Source organism: Sebastes fasciatus, chromosome 8 (assembly GCF_043250625.1).
Source record: "Sebastes fasciatus isolate fSebFas1 chromosome 8, fSebFas1.pri, whole genome shotgun sequence".
Lineage (NCBI taxonomy): Eukaryota > Metazoa > Chordata > Actinopteri > Perciformes > Sebastidae > Sebastes > Sebastes fasciatus.
The window spans coordinates 7,744,978-7,772,564 of NC_133802.1; the positions used below are offsets into that span (position 1 = coordinate 7,744,978).

General features: G+C 40.3%; 3 protein-coding genes across 5 annotated transcripts in view; all 3 read left to right on the forward strand.

The window, feature by feature from the left end:
- Positions 1-27,587, forward strand: part of LOC141772283 (polyhomeotic-like protein 2) — a 52,574-nt gene that overhangs the window by 19,703 nt on the left and 5,284 nt on the right. Inside the window, exons 1-4 of one of the 3 annotated variants that reach the window (XM_074643105.1) lie at positions 22,818-23,017; positions 24,463-24,631; positions 25,425-25,503; positions 26,994-27,105. In XM_074643105.1, coding sequence (XP_074499206.1) covers positions 24,488-24,631; positions 25,425-25,503; positions 26,994-27,105 — 335 coding nt within the window. In that variant the 5' untranslated portion in view covers positions 22,818-23,017; positions 24,463-24,487. Of the gene's footprint in view, positions 1-22,817; positions 23,128-24,462; positions 24,632-25,424; positions 25,504-26,993; positions 27,106-27,587 lie in introns of those variants that run through there. The other 2 variants (XM_074643106.1, XM_074643107.1) reach the window with 2 other exon arrangements.
- LOC141772281 (tripartite motif-containing protein 16-like) lies at positions 8,958-10,923 on the forward strand. Its single transcript, XM_074643103.1, has one exon. The coding sequence runs from the start codon at positions 9,111-9,113 to the stop codon at positions 10,782-10,784; it is 1,674 nt and encodes a 557-aa protein (XP_074499204.1). The 5' UTR covers positions 8,958-9,110; the 3' UTR covers positions 10,785-10,923.
- On the forward strand, positions 17,875-21,441 carry LOC141772270 (tripartite motif-containing protein 16-like). Its single transcript, XM_074643077.1, has one exon. It carries the CDS (start codon positions 19,215-19,217, stop codon positions 20,874-20,876), a length of 1,662 nt encoding a protein of 553 aa, XP_074499178.1. The 5' UTR covers positions 17,875-19,214; the 3' UTR covers positions 20,877-21,441.

The window sequence follows — 27,587 nt, forward strand, 5'->3', positions numbered from 1 at the left end:
TTAATTTTCTGTCGACTGTATGTAGCTTTCTATCAAAGTTGTCCTTCGTGATAAGTTCCATGTCTTTAGAGATATGAATACCAAAGACATCTATTGGGCCATCTGACCATTTTAGTGGCAGATTATTATAGATGTTAAAATGTGTACCTTTCAGAGATCCAATTCGCAGCACAGTACATTTATCATAGTTAGGTTTTAGTCCGGAAATAACTGAAACGTTATTCAGCTCTTCAACTAATTCTGTAAAGGATGCGACATTTGGTTGAATTTGAAAGTTTACATCGTCCGCATAAATTGAGATTTTTGATTCCAAACTATTTATTCTCAAACCTTCTATTTTGTTATTCATTCGTACTTTTTGGGCTAAGATTTCTATAGCTATAATAAATAGATACGCAGACAGCGGACATCCTTGTTTCAATCCTCTGTACTGCTTAATTGTTTCAGAAAAAAAAACATTGTTTATTATTTTACACTTTGGATTACTATACATTACTTTTATCCAACTAATTAAAGAATCTCCAAAGTTAAAATATTCTAAACATTTATAAATAAAATCAAAACGTACTTTATCGAAAACTTTTTCAAAGTCAGCAAAAAAATGAAAGCAGGGTTTTTTGTTAAGTCATAATATTCAATTATTTCAATTACTTGTCTAATACTGTCACTGATAGATCGACCCTGTAAGAAGCCACACTGATCTGGATGAATAATATTGGGCAGTACTAGTTTTAATCTATTTGCAAGACACTTGGCTAATATTTTAGCATCGTTACATTGTAGTGTGATTGGTCTCCAATTCTTTAAAGTAGTTGGATCTTTATACCTTCCACCTGAATCTTGTTTCAATAATAGTGAGATTAAACCTTCCTGTTGAGTTTCTGTAAGTTGTTTTTTGCTATATGACCAGTTGAAGGTGTTCAGCAAAGGTGTTTTAACACTCATAGAAGGTTTGATAAAAGTCTTCAGGGATGCCATCGGCTCCTGGACTTTTACCTTTTTCAAAGGAGTTAATGGCTTGATGTAACTCCTCCAGCGTAATAAGTCCCTCACAAGATTTGTTTTCTTTCTCTGTTAACTCTACAGTATTATCGTCTTGAGAATTGGGGCTAGTATTTTGATGCAATAAATCCTCTGGTGGGCTCTGAAATGAGTACAATTTTGAAAAGTAATTATGTTGTTCCAGCAAAATTTACATTGGTTTTTCAATAATTGTATTTCCTACTACAAGATTCAAAACATTTTTCTTTACAGTGTTTTTATACTGCAGATTTAAAAAAAAGATTTGGTTGATCTCTCCCGATTCTATTTCTCAAATATGATACGTTGGCTTTTTCTGCATATAGTCTTTCTAACTCTCTTTCCTTGTGCTCAAGATTGTCCAGTAGAGTTTGTGATACATTTGTATTATTGTCTACCCGTTCTGCTTAATTTTCTATCTCAGCTATCAATGTTTTTTCTTTCTCCAAACGATTTTGAATTTTCCTGGAGCTGTATTGAATGCATTGTCCCCTTAGGGTGCATTTAAAAGCATCCCATATAATCAAATGATCCGCTGTATCATTATTCACTACAAAGAACACTTTTATGAATTTGTTTGTTGTATCTATAAACTCTTTATCCTTCAATAGCTTCTGATTTAATTTCCAGTATCCTGGACCCCTATGAAACGTTTCGGTACAAATGCTCAAGGTTATAAGATGATGATCTGACCTAAATCTCTCTTTAATCTCAACTTTATTAATTTTTGGAGTTAATGAAAATGATGTTAAGAAATAATCTATTCTGCTTGCCTGATTTCCTCGTCTCCATGTATATCTTGTTTGCTTTGGATTCTGCAATCTCCATATGTCAATCAAATCTAGTGAGGTCATGATGCCAGAAATAGCATTATATGCTCTAGAATGGTAATTCTTAGTTTGTATGCCTTTTCGATCCAGATCTACATCCAACACAGTGTTGTAGTCTCCTGTCATTATCACATTTCTATCATGTAGTCTTTTTTCTTGCAACATATTGAATATATTTTGAAAGAAGAGTGGGTCGTCAGAATTAGGTGCGTACAGATTTACTAATTCAAATTCTAGGCTATCCACTAATATATCTTGTATAATATATCTACCTGCTTGATGTATTATTGTATCTTTGACCACAATATCTACTTCCTTTTTATACATTATCATTACACCTTTAGAATTTGAGCATCCATGTGAAAAGTATAAGTTACCCCCATTCTGTTTTCCATTTAATCTCATGCAGTTGGGTAGAGTGAGTCTCTTGCAAACAAAATAAATCATAGTTTTTATCCGTAAGCCAACTAAAAAAGTGTCCCCTTTTCTTCTTATCAGCTAAACCGTTACAGTTGAAGATACTGATATTACTAACTTGGACATATTGGATCTTCAGTGGATTCTATACTTTCCTGATTCTTGAAAAAAAGGAAGGAAATAATAATAATGACACCAAAACAACGGGAATGGGCTGGAAAAAAAACATACGAAAAGCAAAAACAACTAAGGTAATACAATAAAGTAAATTTAAAAAAACAAAATACAGAAAACGGAAGCATATAACATAGGATCATATTTGGATCCCTCGAGTCAACTGACATAAGATTGGGATGCTCAGCCTGAGCTCACCTTGCTTGATTATAAAAGGGGCACCTTAAGTCTGATTGTCTTAATTGAAGGTGGTTTAAATAATGCAATCTGCTTTGCTACACTAAGCTATTCCCCTCTCCCCTCTTCTCATTGCCCACTCCTGGACACACCTACCAACCCAGCTTCCCGCTTTCGCTTATTTCCTGATTCCTCCATCCTCTGCTAATATATTTCCCAGTGTCATATTTTTCTCCCTTGTAAATAGCGTCTAAGAGAAGAAAATGTACAATAACAAAACATCCAATCCCAATTTATGAGAACAAAACTAAGAACAAAAATCACCAATGCAGAAAAAAAATATTTCCTTTAAATAGGGATAAAAAAAAAATACAAGATTGTCCAGTAGAGTTTGTGATACATTTGTATTATTGTCTACCCCAGGGATGTCCAAACGTTTTTCACTGAGGGCCACATACAGAAAAATATACGAAAGGCTGGGCCACTCACTAGAGGTGAGGTATATCGCCTCACCTCTAGGGTTTTAAAATTAACAAAATTAATCAAATGAGGTAAATTATGCTTGATATTTGAATATGCTTAAAGAAAAAAAACATTCTACATCACAACTTTCCATTAATGTGTTTTCATTTATTTTGTTACAAAAAGGGTTGGCAGCTCATTCTCAAAACAGCAGCCTGAGATTGCTTCTTAGTCAGGATGGTGATCCCCTTTCACAGCTCTGTATACAGGGAGACAATAAGGGGAAAAGGGGATGGGTATATTAATAATAAGTTATTGGGGTTGTTAACAAATCAACTAACGTTTTTGATAAAATGTTATCAACTTTAATTGACTGAATTTATGAAGTAATTGGGCTTTTGAACACATGAATACTGTGTAATATATTTTAACTCACCTATAATGGGAACAGCGCTGCACTTAGTGGGAGCAGTGATGCTGCGCTTTGGACTGAAGGATGGCTGGCAGGTCGGGAGTAAGTTTGGTGGTTGAGATGCGGAGGACATCACAGAGATGGCTGTTGGTCATTTTGGTTCTCAGTCTGCTTTTGTTCAGAGTTAACAGAGAAAATGTTTGCTCATGTATGTTGAGCCGAACAGACTCATCATTCGTTTTGCGTGGCGTCGCATCAGAGGAAACTTGGCCTCTTCCAAGCTCCGGTAGAAGTCGGGTAGGGGGAGAAGCTGATGCTGATTCTTCAGAGAATCATCACACTGCATTTCGATGAGCTCTAATTGCAGACTCTCTTCCACTTCTTCTGCATCCATCAGGAAGGGAGTCGAGAACAGCTTCATTTCTTTCTCAATGGCAGGAAAATCTTGGAAGCGCTGACTGAATTCTGTCATGAGAGATGTGATAACAGACACATATTTTCCCTTTTTAGCAGAAAGGTTGACCTCTGGAAAAGCAACTTTGACTTCGGACAGCGTGGGGAAGTGCGCAACATTGAAGTTACGTAGCTGTGTCTCAAAGAGACGAAGCTTCACACAGAATGCTTTCATGTGTGCGTAAAGTTGTGGCACAAGCTGGTCTTTGCCTTGCAGGCTCTTGTTCAGTGTGTTGAGATGACCAGTAAGATCAACTAGAAATGCCAGGTCTGCCAACCATAGAGGGTCACTCAGTTCATGAAGAGGTCGGTCCTTCTCTTTCAAAAACTGATCAATTTCTGATCTCAGGGAATAAAACCGCTGCAGCACGGAGCCGCGACTGAGCCAGCGCACTTCAGAATGATAAAGTAGGTCCCCGTATTCAGCATCAACATCAGATAGGAAAGCTTGAAATTCCCTGTGATGGAGCCCTCGTGCTCGAATTATGTCGACAGTTTTCACAACTGTGTTCATCACATCGCCAAGCTGGACTGTCTTGGCACAGAGGGCTTCTTGGTGGATGATACAGTGCATCTTAACAGCCTCACCTCCACTCTCTCGCACCTCGGCGCACACCATAGAGGCCATTCCTTTGCGCTCGCCCGTCATAGCTGGAGCCCCATCGGTTGTAACTCCACACAGCTTGTCCCATTTAAGTCCCATCTTGTCAATTGCATCTGACACAGCTTCAAACATGTCCTTACCCGTTGTTGTGCCCTTGAGACCCTTGAGATCAAGCAGCTCCTCCGTAATGCAAAAGTTATCGTCAACTCCCCGCAAAACAATGAACAGCTGTGCGGTGTCTGTGGTATCTGTGCTCTCATCACATGCAATCGAGTAAAAATGAAAAGCACAAGCTTTATGTGATACTTGATGCTTTAAGTTAGCTGACAAGTCTTCGATTCGCCGCACAACTGTGTTTCTGGACGCGCTCACGCTGTTGAATTCATGCATCTTTTCCGGGCACATTATTCCTGCGACTTTAGTGAGGCTCTGTTTTATGAAGTCCCCATCTGAGAAAGGTTTCCCGTGTCGCGCTATGAGTTGAGCTACTTCGTAGCTAGCTATTGTAGCATTTTCTTGTGTTTTGTTAGCACGGAAAAAATACTGTTGTTGAGCTAGCAGGCTAGCTGCCATTAGCTTTACTTTCTCTTCTCGCTCAACACCAGTGTAGGACGTGTAGGTCTGATGTTTGGTTTCGTAGTGTCTTCGTACATTATACTCTTTCGTCACTGCAACAGTTTCATTGCAAATCAAACAGACACACTTCCCCTTGACCTCTATGAAAAAATATTCATTTTCCCACCGTGTCTGAAATTTTCTGCACTCACTTGCTATCTTGCGTTTCTTTGGTTCTGCCATTTTTGGTCATCAGTGGCAAACCTTTTCTTTGATTAATTGTGTTTTGCAGGGAATCTGCCTTGTTGAAGGCAGTAGCTCCATCTAGTGGTGAAATTAAGAACTACAATACACTCAAGCGCAAGTTTTATGTGTGGGCCACATTCCATTATATTTTTAGAATTCCCTGCAGGCCAATTAAAAATGAACCACGGGCCGCAGTTGGCCCGCGGGCCGTAGTTTGCACACCCCTGGTCTACCCGTTCTGCTTAATTTTCTATCTCAGCTATCAATGTTTTTTCTTTCTCCAACGATTTAGAATTTTTCTGGAGCTGTATTGAATGCCTTGTCCCCTTAGGGTGCATTTAAAACCATCCCATACAATCAAATGATCCGCTGTATCATTATTCACTACAATGAAATCTTTTATGAATTTGTTTGTTGTATCTATAAACTCTTTATCCTTCAATAGCTTCTGATTTAATTTCCAGTATCCTGGACCCCTATGAAACGTTTTGGTACAAATGCTCAAGGTTATAAGATGATGATCTGACCTAAATCTCTCTTTAATCTCAACTTTATGAATTTTTGGAGTTAATGAAAATGATGTTAAGAAATAATCTATTCTGCTTGCCTGATTTCCTCGTCTCCATGTATATCTTGTTTGCTTTGGATTCTGCAATCTCCATATGTCAATCAAATCTAGTGAGGTCATGATGCCAGAAATAGCATTATATGCTCTAGAATGGTAATTCTTAGTTTGTATGCCTTTTCGATCCAGATCTACATCCAACACAGTGTTGTAGTCTCCTGTCATTATCACATTTCTATCATGTAGTCTTTTTTCTTCCAACATATTGAATATATCTTGAAAGAAGAGTGGGTCGTCAGAATTAGGTGCGTACAGATTTACTAATTCAAATTCTAGGCTATCCACTAATATATCTTGTATAATATATCTACCTGCTTGATGTATTATTGTATCTTTGACCACAATATCTACTTCCTTTTTATACATTATCATTACACCTTTAGAATTTGAGCATCCATGTGAAAAGTATATGTTACCCCCTCCATTCTGTTTTCCATTTAATCTCATGCAGTTGGGTAGAGTGAGTCTCTTGCAAACAAAATAAATCATAGTTTTTATCCGTAAGCCAACTAAAACAGTGTCCCCTTTTCTTCCTATCAGCTAAACCGTTACAGTTGAAGCTTGATATTACTAACTTGGACATATTTGATCTTCAGTGGATTCTATACTTTCCTGATTCTTGAAAAAAAGGAAGGAAATAGTAATAGTGACACCAAAACAAAAGGAATGGGCTGAAAAAAAAAACATACGAAAAGCAAAAACAACTAAGGTAATACAATAAAGTAAATTAAAAAAAATAAAATACAGAAAACAGAAGCATATAACGTAGGATCATATTTGGATCCCTCGAGTAAACTGACATAAGATTGGGATGCTCAGCTTGAGCTCGCCTTGCTTGATTATAAAGGGGGCACCTTAAGTCTGATTGTCTTAATTGAAGGTGGTTTAAATAATGCAATTTGCTTTGCTACACTAAGCTATTCCCTTCTCCCCTCTTCTCATTGCCCACCCCTGGACACCCCTACCAACCCAGCTTCCCGCCTTCACTTATTTCCTGATTCCTCCATCCTCTGCTAATATATTTCCCATTGTCATATTTTTCTCCCTTGTAAATGGCGTCTTAGAGAAAAATTTTACAATAACAAAACATCCAATCCCAATGTATGAGAACAAAACTAAGAACAAAAATCACCAATGCAGAAAAAAAATATTTCCTTTAAATAGGGATCAAAAAAATACAAGACCACTTCGCAATTCTATCAAAGAGAACGGAAGGTGTTTCTAGTAGTATACAATAAATTAAAATTTCACAAGCCAGATGTAAAAGGGGGAAGTAGCACCATGAAGAAGACTGGGACCTAAGAAATGTAGCCTACTGCGCAAAAAAAGTGTCTATATACATACAGTATCTTGTGGAGGACGATGGTGCAGCAGCTTATTTTTCCCATGGGCGATAGATGAGCCAGCCGCTCGGTAAGCATCCAGTATGGCCTTCCTGTCGGTTTAACGAAGTAACCTGAATATAACTGGTCTAGGTTTGTTATCACCTGAGGATTTGGTGTACATCCTATGGGCCTGCTCCATCTCCATCACCCCTCTTGCCGACAGCGCCGGGAGCCATATAGGGAGTTCGTGCTGGAGGAAACCAATGATGTCACTGCCCTCCTCTCCTTCAGCTAGGAAGATTGATCTTAAATTGGATCTGCGTGAATAATCCTCCTGTTCAGCAACCCGTTCCTCTATGTTTTGGATTTTCCCTTTGTTTAGTTGAGACCTCACGCTGTGCACGTAAGTCGGACTGTATGATATCGGTTCTTTTGGAGAGCGCTGTGAGCGAGTTAGAAAGGGCGTGAACTCGCTCTCCATTCTGGAGACGGTAGTCTTTAAACTGCTCATTTCTGTCTGGATTGCAGTGACAGCAACTCTTGTAGCACAAACATCTTGACGGATTTCAGTCAGAGAGTCCTTTAAGTCAGCAATAGCTCCGGAGATATTGATCAGATGAGAGGTAACAGAGACATCCTACAGATGGACAGACACTTTGCATGCCGGCGTCTGTGTGTGGTTGCTCGGGGGTTGCGCAATATCAGCGTGGTCCGAGTCCAATATAGAGAACTTGGCTTTCTTATCATCTTGAATTAACGTGGGAGAAGGCGATGCAGGCTCCATCGAGTCACAGCTTCGTTTGGAAGAGTTATCCATTAATCCCAATGTAAGTTTTGAAATTTCTGTTACATTGGGAACACCATTAAATCAGCATAAAAAGTTTGCAAGGAGAGCTCCAGACTTACACCGCCGTCTTACTCAGTGACCCGGAAGTCCATTCAAGTGATATTCTGAAATTGAAGTATTTTGTTGCTTTGTTATTTTTCAGCAATTCATAGATTTTGTGACAGTTTAGTTTGATAGTTCTACTAACCGAATGTCAGACAGCTGTTTTAATCAGTAAAAGAAAATTGAACTGAATTTGAGGATGAGTCAGAGAAATATGGAGCCATCACCAAGAAGTATTTTAATACTAAAAACTTAAATGTGTTCAGATGTGGAGCAGGTTTTAACCGAGGCTTTGTTGTAAATGAGGAAACAGAGGCTATTTTTTCAAATCACATACTTTTTACTTTTATACATACTGCAGCCAGCATTACAAAGTACACACTGAAGCATGCAGTATTGGGACATACTACTTCGCCATGACCTTTGACCCTCTTGCTCATATATCTGCTGCACAGAGGATTGTGGGTCAGAACAGCCAGAAAAGCATGCTTACTTGCATTCTGCAAAATGCGACCAGATGTAGTAGGACATCCTGGTATTTTTGCCATACTGCATTTGACATACTATGTATTGGGACATACTAAATCTTTTTCTGTCATACTAAATAGTATGGTAGTGTGGGTACTGGAACGCACAGAGTTAAAATTCACAAGCTCCGCTTCCTGGAATGAATCATAGCTTGATAACCCCTCCCTCCTCCTCCTGCTCTCAAACACAGACAGCTCCACGCTGTCGGTTTATTTCCTTGTTCTCTCCCCTTCAGATCTACAGTTTGAAGATGGGTGTAACCAACATGGTGGTGTAGTGCAAGAGCTGACAGGCCCCATTCACTGCATAACACATGTTGATTAGATCAGAGCTCAAACTAGTTTCAGTTATAGGGAAGTGAAACTCAGACAGGCGTCGTCACTGAGAGGTGAAATGGCGCAGAAAGGAGTTCAGCTGGAGCGGGAAACCTTCTCTTGTTCCATCTGTCTGGATCTACTGAAGGATCCGGTGGCTATTCCCTGTGGACACAGCTACTGTATGAACTGTATTAAAAGCTTCTGGGATGGAGAGGATGAGAAGAAGATCCACAGCTGCCCTCAGTGTAGGCAGACCTTCACACAGAGGCCTGTCCTGCTGAAAAACACCATGTTAGCAGTTTTAGTGGAGGAACTGAAGAAGACTGGACTCCAAGCTGCTCCTGCTGATCACTGCTATGCTGGACCTGAAGATGTGGCCTGTGATGTCTGCACTGGGAGGAAACTGAAAGCCTTCAAGTCCTGTCTGATGTGTCTGGTCTCTTACTGTGAGAAACACCTCCAGCGTCATTACGATGTGGCTCAATTAAAGAAACACAAGCTGGTGGAGCCCTCCGAGAAGCTCCAGGAGAACATCTGCTCTCGTCACGACGAGGTGATGAAGATGTTCTGTCGTACTGATCAGCAGTGTATCTGTTATGTCTGCTGTGTGGATGAACATAAAGGCCACGACACCGTCTCAGCTGCAGCAGAAAGGACTGAGAGGCAGAGAGAGCTGGAGGTGAGTCGACTCAACATCCAGCAGAGGATCCAGGACAGAGAGAAAGATGTGAAGCTGCTCCAACAGGAGGTGGAGGCTGTCAATCGCTCTGCTGATAAAGCAGTGGAGGACAGTGAGAAGATCTTCACCGAGCTGATCCGTCTCATGGAGAAAAGAAGCTGTGATGTGAAGCAGCAGGTCAGATCCCAGCAGAAAACCCAAGTGAGTCGAGTCAAAGAGCTTCAGGAGAAGCTGGAGCAGGAGATCACTGAGCTGAAGAGGAGAGACGCTGAGATGAAGCTGCTCTCACACACAGAGGACCACAACCAGTTTCTACTAAACTGCCCCTCACTGTCACCACTCAGTGAATCTACATTCAGCATCAATATCCATCCTCTGAGCTACTTTGAGGACGTGACGGCGGCTGTGTCAGAAGTCAGAGATAAACTACAGGACGTTCTGAGAGAGAAATGGACAAACATCTCACAGACAGTAACTGAAGTGGATGTTTTACTGTCACAACCAGAGCCCAAGACCAGAGCTGGGTTCTTAAAATATTCACGAGAAATCACACTGGATCCAAACACAGCAAACACACTGCTGTTATTATCTGAGGGGAACAGAAAAGCAACATTAAAGCTACAACATCAGTCTTATTCTAGTCACCCAGACAGATTCACTGGATATTGTTATCAGGTCCTGAGTAGAGAGAGTCTGACTGGACGTTGTTACTGGGAGGTGGAGAGGAGAGGGGGAGGAGTTTACGTAGCAGTCGCATTCAAGAGTATCAGTAGAGCAGGGGGGTCGAATGAATGTTATTTTGGATTCAATGACAAATCTTGGGCGTTAGATTGTAAACAAAACAGTTATAGCTTTTTGTACAACAAAATCAAAACCCCCGTCTCAGGTCCTCAGTCCTCCAGAGTAGGAGTGTACCTGGATCACAGTGCAGGTATTCTGTCCTTCTACAGCGTCTCTGAAACCATGACTCTCCTCCACAGAGTCCAGACCACATTCACTGAGCCTCTCTATGCTGGATTTAGGCTTTATTCCATGTGGGAAGACTCTGCTGAGTTCTGTAAACTGAACTAGACAGAAGTCATTTAAGGGTTCAATTCTGTGTTTTAACTCTTAAACTCATGTTGTCTCCATGTTTGTTGCTGAGAGCTGATTGTTGTGTCATTTCTTCACTGCACAGAGATCAGCTGTCAATCAAACATTACGGCGGTACTTTGACCTCTTCTCATCAGTTGTTCTGTAAATGTTTGAGTGTCTTCAGGTGGCGCTCCTTCCTGTGTCTGTTTCACTGCTCATGATGATGTTTGTTCACCTGAACTGATATTTCTCTGCATGAATATGTAAACTTCTCTGTGCTCTAAAAGATATTTTGTTCTTTTCTGCTTTGTATTGACATTTATTTGTTTGGCAGACCTATGAGCTTTATAAACCTGTAATTATCATGATCATAATCAATAAGGAGATCCTTCATTATTCTCGTTCACTTCGCTGAGATTCTGGTCAAACAAACTGATTGTGTTGATTAAGTGAATCTGAATATGAGATCATTGAACAAGAGTCATTTAACAGACTTTACTGATGGGATGTGTGAACAAACTGAAGGTTTATATAATCAATAAACAAATATGAACAAAGTATTTTCTTCCTGTCTTCATTCCAGGGTATCATACAAAGCTGATGGAGAAAATGTGAAACTAATATGAAAGAATAACTGACAGTTTTTCCTCCTGAAACACCACAAAGTCCAGTGTTCATGTTTAGAGTCAGTCAGTCTCTGTCCTTTCAAATAAAACAGTTCGTCACAGAAAAATGAGCAGTTTTCTATCAATTGCTGCTTTTTTCTTCTTTATTTTCTTTGTGCACTTAGTCAATAAAGAGGATTTATTACACAGACTTATAAACTGTTTAAACAGTCAAATTAATTTGGTTACAAATATTTCAGTGTTGTTTAATCAGAATTCAAGACATTAGAGAAAATGTAACCTACAGCCTCAAAGCTCACATTCCCAAATACTATTTACAACCTGAGAGCTAATGTTATAGTAATATTTTTAAGTGGAAACTCCTCTCTTCCATCTTTCCCGTGTGACCTGAATGCAGCATCAGTGTTACAGGGTGTGACTCCTGTGAACAAACTGACATAGTGTGATATTACATAGATTTAAATGTCTCTTTGCTGATGTTGTTTGAAGCTGCCAAAGGCTCAGTGAAGTTTTGACACGTCTTCCTGCAGTGAACATCACAGCAGGTTAACAAGAGAAATGTGAAACCTGATGCACAACACAAGAGGGCGCCCTCATCCTGCTAACCAGGGATGTAGTGGAGGTTAAAGCACCTCTACTCAGTTTGTCTGCATGTTTTAAACCAGCCATTCTCAACCAGTGGGCCGCAGAGCGCCATCTAGTGGGCCGCGGAGGCAGTGGTACTAGATTATTTTTTTATTATTATGTAGCAAAGTGAACAGGTAAAACCTAAAGGAGGTAAGATGCCAGCTGCTGTAAAACCAAAGCCTATTGAAGGAGGCTGAGACACGGGCGGACACGGGTCTTGTATCGGGTATAACACATGCGCAGTGTAACTGGAGCTGCGGTCGTGCGATCGGCTCAATTTCGGCGAGAGCAGAGCAGATATTACTGCGCATGTGCGGTACCCCGAAGGCGCGTTGATTAAGTGTGACCCAACCTCCTTCAATAGGCCTTGTGTAAAAACACCAAACATCATCAGGTAGAGACAAACGTGTTTGCCACTGTTAGCTAGCTAACGTTCTCGGATGCAGTGAAACAAAATGGATCGGTTTTTAAAGCGAAAAAGTGATGTGGGAGAAAACCCTGCGCCAGTAAAAGCTCCGAAGCGTGTGGTGAGGAAATATGAGAAGTGCACACATTTCTGGAAGAGCAGCACTCCCCTCTTGCTGAGCATTACACTGATGGTAACTTTTGTGCAAAACTGGCCTACTTATCAGATATATCTGACCAGTTAAATCAGCTCAATATATCAATGCAAGGCAGAAACAGCACAGTGTTTTTGGTTTCAGACAAAATTGAGGGCTTCAAGAAAAAACGTATTCTGTGGAACAGAAGAGTCAAGGAGGGACGATTTGACGTGTTTTCACTCCTAAGTGAAACTTTGGAAGCCACTCCTCATGTCAACATATCCAGTGTTATAACCCAGCATTTGACTCAGTTGTCAGTAAAGTTTACAGACTACTTCCCAGAAGATGCACGAGATGGAAACCTTTGGATTTTGGACCCTTTCTCTGTGGATCCTGCTTCAGAAGACATAGCTCTCTCCACTGTGTTGGAAAATGAACTGATGGAACTATCAGCAGACAGCAGCCTGAAGCTTCAGCTCACACAAGTAGACCTTGCTTCATTCTGGATACTGGCTGCCAGTCAATATCCCTCTCTGTCAAAACGGGCAATCACATTTCTGTTGCCTTTCACCACCACCTATTTATGTGAGTCAGGGTTTTCCATTGTGACTGTCACAAAGTCAAAGGCAAGGAACAAACTGAAAGCAACTTTGAATGCTACTCTGCGTGTCAGCCTCTCACCCATCCCACCACCACTTGATCTCATTATTACCCAGAGGCAAGCCCAAGTGTCTCACTGAGGGTAAGCAGAATATGTATTTTGGTCATTACAGCTGACAGTGGCATAACACATATCTACAGCCCAGTTTATTATTTGTTGTATAAACATGTTAGGTTTTTTACTCATTTATTTGGGAAGGTGGTCCTCGGAAATGTTTTGACAATCACAAGTGGGCCTTCAGTTGCAAAAGGTTGAGAACCCCTGGTGTAGATGATTCTCTACATTTGGTTACAAATATTTCAATGTTGTTTAATCACAATTCAATACATCAGATGTAACCTAAAGCCTCAAATCTCACATTCCCAAATACTATTTACAACCTGAGAGCTGATGTTATAATAATATTTGTAAATCGGAAACTCCTCTCTACCATCTTTCCCGTGTGACCTGAATGCAGCATCAGTGTTACAGGGTGTGACTCCTGTGAACAAACTGACATAGTGTGATATTACATAGATTTAAATGTCTCTTTACTGATGTTGTTTGAAGCTGCCAAAGGCTCAGTGAAGATTTGACATGTCTTCCTGCAGTGAACATCACAGCAGGTTAACAAGAGAAATGTGAAACCTGATGCACAACACAAGAGGGCGCCCTCATCCTGCTAACCAGGGATGTAGTGGAGGTTAAAGCACCTCTACTCAGTTTGTCTGCATGTTTCAAACCATGTTTTTAAGCCCATCAGAAACTTTCTAATGTCTCATACATCATGGTCAGGGGTGTGGGACTTCTGTTAGTCAAAGTGAATTCTCCTTTTTTAGTAAAAAAACCCCAGAAATGAGTGATTTTCCTGGTGGTAGTTTGGCTTGTGTCCCTCACTAACCGAGGCGTTTACTGTATGTCCTCCTTCATTTCACTTTTTAAAAACCTCACCTGTGTTTTTAATGTTTTAACACTGTTCTAGTATATTTTCTACTAACTTTATTTTGTTTTCTGCCAGCTACTGAAGTTCAGGTTGACCACAGTGTGTTTGGGTTGTGTGTCAGAAGGTTATTCTCATATTGATGCTTTTTTTTTTATGAAGAATTGTGTCGATAGCACTGATCAATAAATATCAGTAGTGGAGGTTAAAGCACCTCAACTCAGTTTGTCTACAGTTTCAGTTAAGAACATATTTTTATTCTGATAAAAACCTTTGTAGTAAAAGTGCATTGTGTCATACATCATGGTAAATGGTGTTAAACCGATATTAGTTCTTTAGTTATAGTTATTTAGTGATGAACCATACTGTCACTGATTTAATGCACCACCCTGCCAGCACGCTCTGTGACCCAAATCAAACACACCGAGATGTTGCAGACCAAGGTTATTTATAAGGTTATTTTATTTATGTGGATTAGTAATGCTTGATGCACGTGGTGTCCATAGACTTATTTATTGTTCGTTATTTTTAGTTTAATTGTCTGAGTTTTGTCTTTTTTCTAGTTAATTCTGAAAAGGCTGCTCTGAGGAAGGCTGTTGTTTAGATATAATTGATGCTGCAAAGTGCGTCAATAGATAGAGTTTAATTGTTGGTTTGGACATCAGTGCTCTGTGGTGTGATGTTGTTTCACTAGTGTGTACATTGACTTTTAATGCAATTTATTTTGTAGCCTAGAGGCGTAACAGTAGTATTGAGAACTTTGATCAACAAATTAACTGCGGAAGCAGCTGATCTGGTTCAATCATGTCTTTCTGGATTCAGAGTTTCAGCAAAAAACTTATTTGATCAGTAAAAGAAAACTGAACTGAATTTGAGGATGAGTCAGAGAAATATGGAGCCATCACCAAGAAGTATTTCAAAACTAAAAACTTAAATGTTTTCAAATGTGGAGCAGGTTTTAACCGAGGCTTCGTGGTAAATGAGGAAACAGAGGATATGTTCCAAATCGCATATTTTTTACTTTTAGTACATACTGCAGCTGTCCTTACAAAGTACGCACTGTTGCATGCAGTATTGGGACATACTACTTCGCCTTGACCTTTGACCCTCTTTCTCATATATCTGCTGCACAGAGGATTGTGGGTCAGAACAGTCAGAAAAGCGTGCTTACTTGCATTCTGCAAAATGCGACCAGATGTAGTAAGACATCCTGGTATTTTTGGCATACTGCATTTGACATACTATGTATTGGGACATACTAAATATTTTTCTGTCATACTAAATGGTATGGTAGTGTGGGTACTGGAACGCACAGAGTTAAAATTCACAAGCTCCGTGTAGCACACCGCTCCTATCGCTATAATTATACTGGACCAGAATCAGAAGATACCAGACTCGAACAGGAGGCATAAAGAGTTATTTGCAATATCAAATGACCACATTAGACAAAAAGCTATGAACTGGTACAGTGTATTTAAAAAAATAACAATCAAAATAAAATGAATACCCATGAGTTCAGTATACAGATAAATTCCACAAAGATGCTTCAGTTTCATCTCAGCAACAAAATATTTCTTTTATCACACTCTGGGTTTGAACCACTGAGTTTTTACCAACTATTTTTTCTGACTGGGTGCACCCTAATATCAATAACTCAAAATCTCAATTCTCAATATTTGGATCAAACATTCAATGAGTAACAACATTAAAACAATAACCCGGTTCAATATTATCACTTCTCAACTCGTTTCAACCTTAATTCAACCAATAATTCAATATTAACTGTTCCAGTAATAAACATTGTTACCAAGGCATCACAACACACCATATCAACAATATGAATATTCAGTCCATTCACTTTAACCAGTGTGATGATTAAAACTCAGTCCTTTCACCGGCACAGGGAATGTGTTTCAGGGAGCACGAAGAGGGTAAATGTTTTCAATTCAAGTAAATAAAAGGGTTAAGTCAGAGTCTGGGGTTTGAGGTTGTGCACAGGATGCTGGGAGTTGAGTGTAAAGGGTGGTGTAGCCTTGTACAGTTTGTGATGTTTACCTTACCGCCGTGGCAGAAGAGGGGTAAAGTTGACAGTTCTTGGCTCTGGGATCTTCACTCCAGGGATCTAGAGGTCTCGTCTGGGTTAGCTCGCCATCAACTTTGAATCACTCCAAAAAACCTGACCTGCACTTATTGACATGGCCAGAATTGTTCATGAATCAATTGCATTTCTGATTCATCAGGAATTAATAATTCCTTTAACTTCAACAACACATATTCATATAACGTAGATTTTACAATCAACATATTTTAAACAACCTTCACGGTACATGAATTACAAATGAAACTGATGTAACATGAGACTGCATTTCTATCTTAACATAACATACTTTTTAAATTAAAGCAAATAATGTTACGTGAATTATAAATTATACAGTGTAAACCTGAGACAATACTAATGCCTTCTTCTATGTCTGTCTTTTTATTTAAATCAAATTCACTATACCATGAAATAAAATACCTAACAAAACATAACTCATGTTGCTTCAGTATAGGGTTGGGCGATACATCGAATATAGTCGATGTATCGCGGCTTGTCCCACGCGCGGTATATAAAATGATTATATCGCGAACATCGACTACAAATTGTCACGTAATGTTTTTAAGCCACCCCGCCGGCATGAGACTCGCTTTGACGTTTCCTTCTCTCTCCTCCGGCTCCCTCTCACAGACACAATTACACACTTCACAGTCTCCACCTCCATCCAGACCGCTCTCCTGGGCGAGTGTGTGACGTATTCGGCCAGCATGTTTTTGTCTATGGAGGGAAGCAGCGGAGAGGAGGAGCCCGAAAGAACTGAAGCGGCAAAGCGAGTACGGTAGCGAGAACACGACATAAGCAACGAGAACCAGCCCAGAGGCAAAGGACTCTGGCTTCCTCGCTTTCCAAAACAATCCCATATGACAAAAAAGTGCAAAATGCAAAGAAAACATGGCCGCTGTAAACTGTAGTTGAAAAGCCCGGATTCAAAAGACTCATTAAGACACTTGATCCAAAATATGAACGTCCAGCTAACAGAACCAAAGCTGTGAGCCTGAATAAGTGGACCAGACTGCAGTTTTGGCCACAGGCTACACCTCGCGATTGAGTCTTTCTACACTAGTGGGAAAATAACATTTTTTATTATCAGCAATGTTATAACAGCTTACTATTAAACATAACAATATGTTACTTTACACTTATTATACGCCATTAAAAACGGTGTGTGTGTTATGTATTTATCAAAATATATAAAGCATGTATTGCCAGATAACTATTTGGTTAAAGTGAATACTGTTGGATACTGTTTTGTTCAATTTAACTTGTGATTTCCCCCTTTTTGCATTCAAGATTAAAATAGTTCAAACAGAAACCACTAATGAATATAAACAAGAAGGTTTTAATGCAGACATACAGTGTGCTGCAGGGACTACAAGAATCATCATATTGGTGTGATTGTACGTATCAAAGGGTTAAATCAAGCATTTATGAAGTGCTTAGAGGATATTTGATATATATCGTGTATCGCGATATTGCCTAAAAATATTGCGATATTATTTTTAGGCCATATCGCCCAGCCCTACTTCAGTATTAAACAGTTCAGTAGCTTTACTAGCCAGAGAAAACATTGAGCAATTAAACACTCTTTATGTCACGTTTTATATTCTTCCCAGTGCAGCTTTAATTTAGTTGAGCTCTACAACAGTTAGCTAAATGCACTGTTCATCGCTTAATGCTAAGTCTGTTAACTCTGGGCCTTTTCACTTGAACTTGCCAGCTTAGCACATCGTGACACAGCACTTCTTTATTACAGCGACTCATCAATTCAGGAGTTTCTCTGTGTCGCTCAGCAGCTTTCAGTGAGCAGGGCCTCTCTCACACACACACATCTACGAGCTTATAACAGAGTTCAAACTGTTACCATTCTGATTTGACAACGTTATATTGTGTTTACTGTTTTATCTGAGCTATATTGTTACGACAGTGTCTCTCTAACGTTTCAGTAGCGTACACTGTCTAGCCTGCCTAGGGTGCAGGAGACCTGCTCTCTGATTGGCTAAGGCAGTTCCATGTTGTTAACTCTTTGTGACCTGGATTACACAGAGGCGACGGGAGGCGGCAAAACAGTCGGCCTTCATCGCTGCTGGTTCTTTGGTGTTTGTTTGGTGCGTCTGTGTCTTTAAGAATTTTAATGGTATGATGAAAATAACACATTTGAGTGTGATCTCTGTTGATTAGCTGTGAAAATGCTGTAAAAACCCCAAACAAACAAAAGTTTATCCATGTTACTGATTTATGGATTCATATTAATCAACAAATGAACTGCAGAAGCAGCTGATCTGGTTCAATCATGTCTTTCTGGATTCAGAGTTGCAGCAAAAAACTTGTTTGATCAGTAAAAGAAAATTGAGCTGAATTTGAGGATGAGTCAGAGAAATATGGAGCCATCACCAAGAAGTATTTTAAAACTAAAAACTTAAATGTTTTCAAATGTGGAGCAGGTTTTAACCGAGGCTTCGTTGTAAATGAGGAAACAGAGGCTATGTTCCAAATCACACAAGATTGTAGGTCAGAACAGCCAGAAAAGCATGCTTACTTGCATTCTGCAAAATGAGACCAGATGTAGTAGGACATCCTGGTATTTTTTGCAAACTGCATTTGACATACTATGTATTGGGACATACTAAATCTTTTTCTGTCATACGGTAGTGTGGGTATTGGTACGCACAGAGTTAAAATTCACAAGCTCCGCTTCCTGGAATGAATCATAGCTTGATAACCCCTCCCTCCTCCTCCTGCTCTCAAACACAGACTGCTCCACGCTGTCGGTTTATTTCCTTGTTCTCTCCCCTTCAGATCTACAGTTTGAAGATGGGTGTAACCAACATGGTGGTGAAGTGCAAGAGCTGACAGGCCCCATTTACTGCATAACACATGTTGTTTAGATCAGAGCTCAAACTAGTTTCAGTTATAGGGAAGTGAAACTCAGAGAGTCGTCGTCACTGAGAGGTGAAATGGCGCAGAAAGGAGTTCAGCTGGATCAGGAAACCTTCTCTTGTTCCATCTGTCTGGATCTACTGAAGGATCCGGTGACTACTCCCTGTGGACACAGCTACTGCATGAACTGTATTAAAAGCTTCTGGGATGGAGAGGATGAGAAGAAGATCCACAGCTGCCCTCAGTGTAGGCAGACCTTCACACTGAGGCCTGTCCTGCTGAAAAACACCATGTTAGCAGTTTTAGTGGAGGAACTGAAGAAGACTGGACTCCAAGCTGCTCCTGCTGATCACTGCTATGCTGGACCTGAAGATGTGGCCTGTGATGTCTGCACTGGGAGGAAACTGAAAGCCTTAAAGTCCTGTCTGATGTGTCTAATCTCTTACTGTAAAAAACATCTTCAGCTTCATTATGAATCACCTGCCTTTGACAAGCACAAGCTGGTGGAGCCCTCCAAGAAGCTCCAGGAGAACATCTGCTCTCGTCACGACGAGGTGATGAAGATGTTCTGTCGTACTGATCAGCAGTGTATCTGTTATCTCTGCTCTGTGGATGAACATAAAGGCCACGACACCGTCTCAGCTGCAGTAGAAAGGACTGAGAGGCAGAGAGAGCTGGAGGTGAGTCGACTCAACATCCAGCAGAGGATCCAGGACAGAGAGAAAGATGTGAAGCTGCTCCAACAGGAGGTGGAGGCTGTCAATCGCTCTGCTGATAAAGCAGTGGAGGACAGTGAGAAGATCTTCACCGAGCTGATCCGTGTCATGGAGAAAAGAAGCTGTGATGTGAAGCAGCAGGTCAGATCCCAGCAGAAAAGTGAAGTGAGTCGAGTCAAAGAGCTTCAGGAGAAGCTGGAGCAGGAGATCACTGAGCTGAAGAGGAGAGATGCTGAGATGAAGCTGCTCTCACACACAGAGGATCACAACCAGTTTCTACTAAACTGCCCCTCACTGTCACCACTCAGTGAATCTACATCCAGTATCAATATCCGTCCTCTGAGCTACTTTGAGGACGTGACGGCGGCTGTGTCAGAAGTCAGAGATAAACTACAGGACGTTCTGAGTGAGAAATGGACAAACATCTCACAGACAGTGACTGAAGTGGATGTTTTACTGCCACAACCAGAGCCCAAGACCAGAGCTGAATTCTTAAAATATTCACGAGAAATCACACTGGATCCAAACACAGCACACACACTGCTGTTATTATCTGAGGGGAACAGAAAAGCAACATTAACGCCACAAAATCAGTCTTATGCTAGTCACCCAGACAGATTCACTGGACGTCGTCAGGTCCTGAGTAGAGAGAGTCTGACTGAACGTTGTTACTGGGAGGTGATGAAGAGAGGGAGAGGAGTTTATGTAGCAGTCGCATACAAGAGTATCAGCAGAGCAGAGAGTAGGGATGAATGTTTTTTTGGATTCAATGACAAATCTTGGGCGTTAGATTGTAACAGAAACAGTTATAGATTTTTGTACAACAATGTCAAAACCCCCATCTCAGGTCCTCAGTCCTCCAGAGTAGGAGTGTACCTGGATCACAGTGCAGGTATTCTGTCCTTCTACAGCGTCTCTGAAACCATGACTCTCCTCCACAGAGTCCAGACCACATTCACTGAGCCTCTCTATGCTGGATTTAGGCTTCTTTACAGGCATGCAGACTCTGCTGAGTTTCTGTAAACTGAAATAGTCATTTAAGGGTTCAATTCTGTGTTTTAACTCTTAAACTCATGTTGTCTCCATGTTTGTTGCTGAGAGCTGATTTTTGTGTCATTTCTTCACTGCACAGAGATCAGCTGTCAATCAAACATCATGGTGGTACTTTGACATCTTCTCATCAGTTGTTCTGTAAATGTTTGAGTGTCTTCAGGTGGCGCTCCTTCCTGTGTCTGTTTCACTGCTCATGATGATGTTTGTTCACCTGAACTGATATTTCTCTGCATGAATATGTAAACTTCTCTGTGCTCTAAAAGACATTTTGTTTTTTCCGCTTTGTATTGACATTTATGTGTTTGGCAGACCTATGAGCTTTATAAACCTGTAATTATCATGATCATAATCAATAAGGAGATCCTTCATTATTCTCGTTCACATCGCTGAGATTCTGGTCAAACAAACTGATTGTGTTGATGAAGTGAATCTGAACATGAGATCATTGAACAAGAGTCATTTAACAGACTTTACTGATGGGATGTGTGAACAAACTGAAAGTTTATATAATCAGTAAACAAATATGAACAAAGTATTTTCTTCTTGTCTTCATTCCAGGGTATCATACAAAGCTGATGGAGAAAATGTGAAACTAATATGAGAGAATAACTGAGGCAGTTTTTCCTCCTGAAACACCACAAAGTCCAGTGTTCATGTTTAGAGTCAGTCAGTCTTTGTCCTTTCAAATAAAACAGTTTGTCACAGAGAAATGTACGACGGAGTATTAGGGCTACATTGAGGAAAAATAAATAAATCTTAGATTTCAAGATTAAAGTCATAACTTTATGAGAAAAAAATTAATATAACGAGGATAAAGTCATAAATTTACAAGAAAAAATTGTAATATTATGAGAATAAAGTCATAACGTTGTGACTTTATTCTCGTAATATTACGACTTTATATATATACATGTATATATATACATATTATACATGTATGTACATGTATATATATAGATGTATATATACATGTATAAATGTATTTATACATGTATATATATATATATATATATACACACATATATATATATGTATATATATATATATACATACACATACATATATACATACACACACATATATACACATATACATACATATATATATATATATATATATATATATACACACACACAAACATTATACCAGTACTATACAAGTGTACACTTCTTGTAGCATTCATCATCTTACAGCGGAAATGAACCGTATTTAACAGTGTTTATCAGCTTAAATATATTTCATGTATTGGTCCAAATGTTCCTAATCTTAAAACTGAACCATGTCAGTCCGTAGCCTACTTGTGTGTGTAGTTCCCGCACAGTAAAGACAGACAGCAGTACTCTCACATCAACAGCTCCTCCCATTGTCCCGGCACACTGCGAATCAGCTATCAGACACGGAGTTGTGTTCAAAACTCCATTCACTTCTACTACTAGTACTACAAGCCTACTACTACCAATAGTGTGAAGCTAGCCGACGTTGATACCACAACTAATACACTCTGCCTTCACAATACATGTATGCAACTGGGCGAAAAGCACCTACATGCATAAACTAGTGCAAATTTAGAAATAAAAAGACAATACAGACTTTTACTTCTGAAGCTTTCAACCGCATATGAACTGAGCACATAGGCCTATAGGGTTGTGTTTATTTCCATCCATAGGGTTGTGGTTATATTAAAGCTCTGGAGAAAACAGCTTTAAGTGGATATATTTGGTCAAACTAAGGTCAAGAATTAATGGTGAGCATTTCCAACTTAATGCCTACAAACAATACTGACTGTGTGATTATGAAACGCTGCTGCAAACACGTTTTGCAAAAAAAAAAAAAGAAACCAGTTATCTTTTATGTGCTTTAATTCTGAAGGTTGTTACCGGAAGTCCTTCATGTGAGCGTCTCTAGCGTTGTCACACACACACACAGACGCACCGAGGCTTGTTGTGTCTGCTGCTCGGAGGAGAAGGAGAAAAGCTGAAACATTAGAGGTTATGAATCAGCTGCTAACTTTGCGTGTGGTCGTGTAACGGCTGGACCCGGCGGCTCGTTTAAACCGGAGAAACGTAGTCGGTGTATCACGTGTGTGACCGGCTCCTCCTCACAGAGGGAGTGTAAGTAAATGAACGCGTTGTTTGGAGCCGCTAAACAAAGAGCTTTTCTTCCCTCTAACGTTACACCATTGTTACCGAGCGGAGCGCCTGTTTCTCTAACTCATTCAGAGGTGCTGCTTCTCAAGTTTTACTGGGTTTAAAAACGTGAGCTTTCATGCTGTGTAACTTAATTAATTCAACATATTCAACCAGCAAATCTCTGTAACGTTAACCACAACTAACTCATTTCATACCAGGCTACAGCAGTAAGTTTACCAACAATGATATTGGCAATTAACTCTAGTTTGGTGTTCATAACCTCCACTTAAATATCATTTGTGTGCAATTTAACCGGGTAAGGCGAATTATTTGGATTTAACAGGCTTATTAACGCTCAGTTATTCTTTACAGCCAACTTCTATTTTTCACTAGCAGTCCTAACGTTACCAGATCATGTGTATGGCAGGTGTTCAATCAGTCTTTTCTAGTGTAAATACATTGAGAGCAATGGAAAAAGTCGAATTCAAGAATCAAATCCATTGTATATGTGCACACATACTTGGCCAATAAAGCTAAATCTGACTCAGGATCTGTGATTATTATTTTATTATTAGTTATTATTAGTTTGGATAATAATCCCAGCTTGAGTTTCCACATCAACAGTGTGCACACCATGTCCACTGATCCTGAGTCAGATTTAGCTTTATTGGCCAAGTATGTGTGCACATATACCAGGGATTTCTTGAATTCGACTTTTTCCCATTGCTCTCAATGTATTTACACAGAAATAAGACAAAAAATAGCTAAGAACAAGGACAACAAAGCGTCCACCAATCGGAAGGTCGGTAGTTCGATCCCCGGCTGCTCCGGGTCACATGTCAATGTGTCCTTGAGCAAGACACTTAACCCCCCAAAATTGCACCCGAAGGCATAGCCATCAGTGTGTGAATGAGTATTTAGATTAGATCCTGATGGGCAAAGTTTGCACCTTAGCAGCCTCTGCCATTTACCATTACCATTTACCAACAAAGCTGAACAAATAAAGGTAATGATGTACACAGTGTGGACTGCCTTCTGAAATCTGTGTGACACATTGGGATCCACTCTTTACATCGGCACACATTAAAACTCCTCGTAGAACTGAATCTCTGTGTATGTGACTAAGTGCAAGAAGATTGTCAACGAAATAAAGTTAACAAATTACAAAATAGGACATTTAATTTGAAAAAAAAGTGCTGCTTTAGTGGATTATATCTATGCCAAATTCAAAAGTGGTTCTCAAGGAGTCAAAATAACACCTGTCGTATGTCGAGCAGGAATGATACTAACACTGTACTTTTGCCAAAACATTGGGTAACATTAAACTGCTATGTTGGCATTGCATTCTTTGTGTATTTGAGCTATTGGGGGGGCCAGGTCCATGTAGCCAGCGCTTGTTGAGTTTGCCATGCTGCTTGTGTTGACAGGTGAGGGGCAGCCTATGCTCCAGTCATGACCTCTGGGAATGGGAACACTAACAGCGACAGCAGCCAACAAAGTGGAGAGAGCAAACCAGCCCAGGCACTAGTCAAGTCCCACATCCTCACCCATCTGATAGAAGGCTTCGTCATCCAGGAGGGTGCTGAGCCTTTCCCTGTGAGTACTGGAGCTCTCCACGTGTCTTTCTGTAAAGTCCCAAACGCACAGATACAGAATATGAATCGTTATAGGACGGGGACGGTAATCAAAGACCTGGCAGTCGACTGCCCATAGTGGCAGGTAACTCAAAAACAACACTGGCCGTGCTGACTGGTTGACCGGTTGCAGGAAACGCCCTGATCACATTCGCACATTCGTTACACACACATACATACCTGGAAGCTGTCCAGTACGACCACAGTCTGTTCTGTTCGGCCACTGCGCAGCTCCACTAGTGGTTGTCAGTGGTGGTAATGACAAGTGCCGCCCAGTGCTTTTACTGTATGAATAAACACAAGTTGCAGCAGCCTTCAAGGTTTGTGTTCGATCAATCAGCGTTCAGCTCTGCGAGTTCCATCTTGATAGTTCCTATGCCTAAAAGCAGGAACTTTTTTTGGCACTAGGAACAACGGTAGAGGAACTAAATTTAAACCCTGGCTCCTGCAGTCAAAAGGTTCCTGAGGTGGAAACAGGCTATTAACAAAACAGCACCTTAGAACTTCTTGACCACCTATGCAAATCTTTGGGCACCCTCACCCCAGCCCCTTTCTCTCCACGTTTCCTGTCATTCTCAACTTTCATCTACCGAACATAAAAATAAATAACTATGCATCCATCTGTACATTTTCCATACTCAATTCAAGCAAGAAGCCAGAGCACATCTGTACATTGTGTTCTTATAGTGCTCTGTGATTATCTTTTGCAGCGGTTATCAGCTGCCTTAATGAAGTATATTTTGTTCTGTCTGCAGGTGGAACGTCCATCTTTCTCGATTGAGAGCCTGAGGAGACACACTGCGGACTCGAAGATGAACGGCATCTCACCAAAGGGTAAAGTTCTGTAGATTTAAAGTTCTCAGACTAGTAGCACAGCTTCGTTGTTTCTTTCTCAGAGTATGGTACACACTGGGAGCGGATATTTCTCTTCTCCGTGTACAAATGCGATACTATAGAAAACATTACGTTGTCACAGGATTGCACCTTCTCCCAGTATCAATCTATTTCACTTGATCTGGTTGGCTCATCACATTGAATTGCATAATAATAATAATACAATAATTACGGTGAAGTCTGTCACATTGAACTGTGTGAGTGTTTCAGAAATCTGACTTGAAGAAATCTGACTTTAGGCCCAGACACACCAAACCAACATCAAAGAACTAGCCGAAGGCCGCCTGTTGCGTCGCGTCACGCTGCCTTTGTCTTGGCCAAAAAGTAGCACTCGAACACACCGCAAAGACTACAGCCAACGGCCAACTAGCATGTACGGTCTGCACCTGCGTGAGAGGAAATAAATCTCCACACCAGGAGGCGGCGGTAGTCTGTATTCGTCATTCAAAAAGAGAAACCAGAAGACCGAGGACATAATTAATCAAATTTTTTGGAAAACTGTCATAGAATAAAGAACACACCGCCGTATGCATAAAATCGGAGTAAAAAAAGTTTACTTTTTTATGCAGTCAGAACAGTGGGATCTGCATTTGCATTTATCACAGTCCCCTGTAACATCCAACATCATAGCACTACTTTGAGAGGACACACACACTGAGAGGGTGCATCTCTTTGCAAATTAAATAAAGTATTGACTGAGTAAATCTTTGCATGTAAACTATTAATTAAGAATTAATACAGTGTTTTTGAGAATCGATACAGTATCACAAAACATAATCAAAACATCCATATTTTATTTTAAAATATTTTCTTACACCCCTACTATCTCTAAAGGCCAAACTGTATACCTGTTCTGAATGGACACACTCAAAGGTGAGGTGAAAAGTCTGCTGGCACAAAGAGGGGAGAGACTCAATGAATAGTACAAATGGGAATAACGGAGCACAATCAGACATGTCTGTCATTGAAAGCATTCATTACACTCGCCTGTACACGTAAGTGACAGAAGTAGTGAAGAATGGGGAAAAAGAGCTAAGAGAGAAGGCCAAACCCCGCTCACAACCTGCTGTTTGACGATTTGACAAGCACTTTGTTTGCAGCATATTGAAGCTCTAAGGGTGTCCCCTGCGAATTAAACTCATTTTAGCCTTTTGCAAGCGATCTCATTGGTGAGATCATGAGACATAGATGCGTGCTGAGATGTAAATCAGCCAGTAAACTGAGAGCTTCGCTTTCATGCTCAGCTTCCACAGCGTAGTGCTCCAGGTTTCACTATGAAAGGACGACAGACTGGATACTGTGTGCCGTGTCTTGCAGTACTTAATCCTCGTCCCTACACGGGTGTGTTTTCAGTGGATGTTGCTGCTGGCGATGGTACCTCTTCTGTGCCCCTGGTGTTTGACTGTGTGTTGGCTGCTGTGTTCCCTCAGAGCTAAAGGCCCAGCAGGAGCCCATGCTGACCTGTGAGCTGTGTGGCAAGGTGGATTTTGCCTACGTTTTCAAGAGGTCCAAGAGGTTCTGTTCTACTGTGTGCGCCAAACGGTAAGGCAAGGCAGGGAAGACATTACTCTCTCTTAGTTTCCTTCATTTCCACAGTTCACCCTGTGGTGGAAATTGTGTCCCGATCAAGTGTCGATCCTAATCTGAGTCCTTTAATATTGGGTTTTGGAGTCCAAACTGATGCTTATATTTTCATAAATGTTGATTCAATATGTATCTGAAACATTGGAATAACAGCTGTAGACTACTAAACCTGGCATACTTTATGTTTCACGGGCTACTTGATCCAAATAGGGAAGGTCCTGGTTTAAAATGATTAAGTTGATCATGTTGAGTTATTGATATGATATGAATAAAAGACTCCTGTAACTGATGTAACGTGATCAGCTAGAGAGAAGATATCTCACTCGGTTGGAGTTATTGGGACTACAAAATCGGTCCACTAGCGATTGTACAGCGGTGTTACAGAGTGGAGGTTCTTTTTCCCTCAAATTCAACTTCAGTTTATTCAAAGTCATTCAATC

Excerpts from the sequence above, each read along its gene's own strand:
- LOC141772270 (XM_074643077.1), top strand. The coding sequence starts at position 19,215 with ATGGCGCAGAAAGGAGTTCAGCTGGATCAGGAAACCTTCTCTTGTTCC.
- LOC141772281 (XM_074643103.1), top strand. The coding sequence starts at position 9,111 with ATGGCGCAGAAAGGAGTTCAGCTGGAGCGGGAAACCTTCTCTTGTTCC.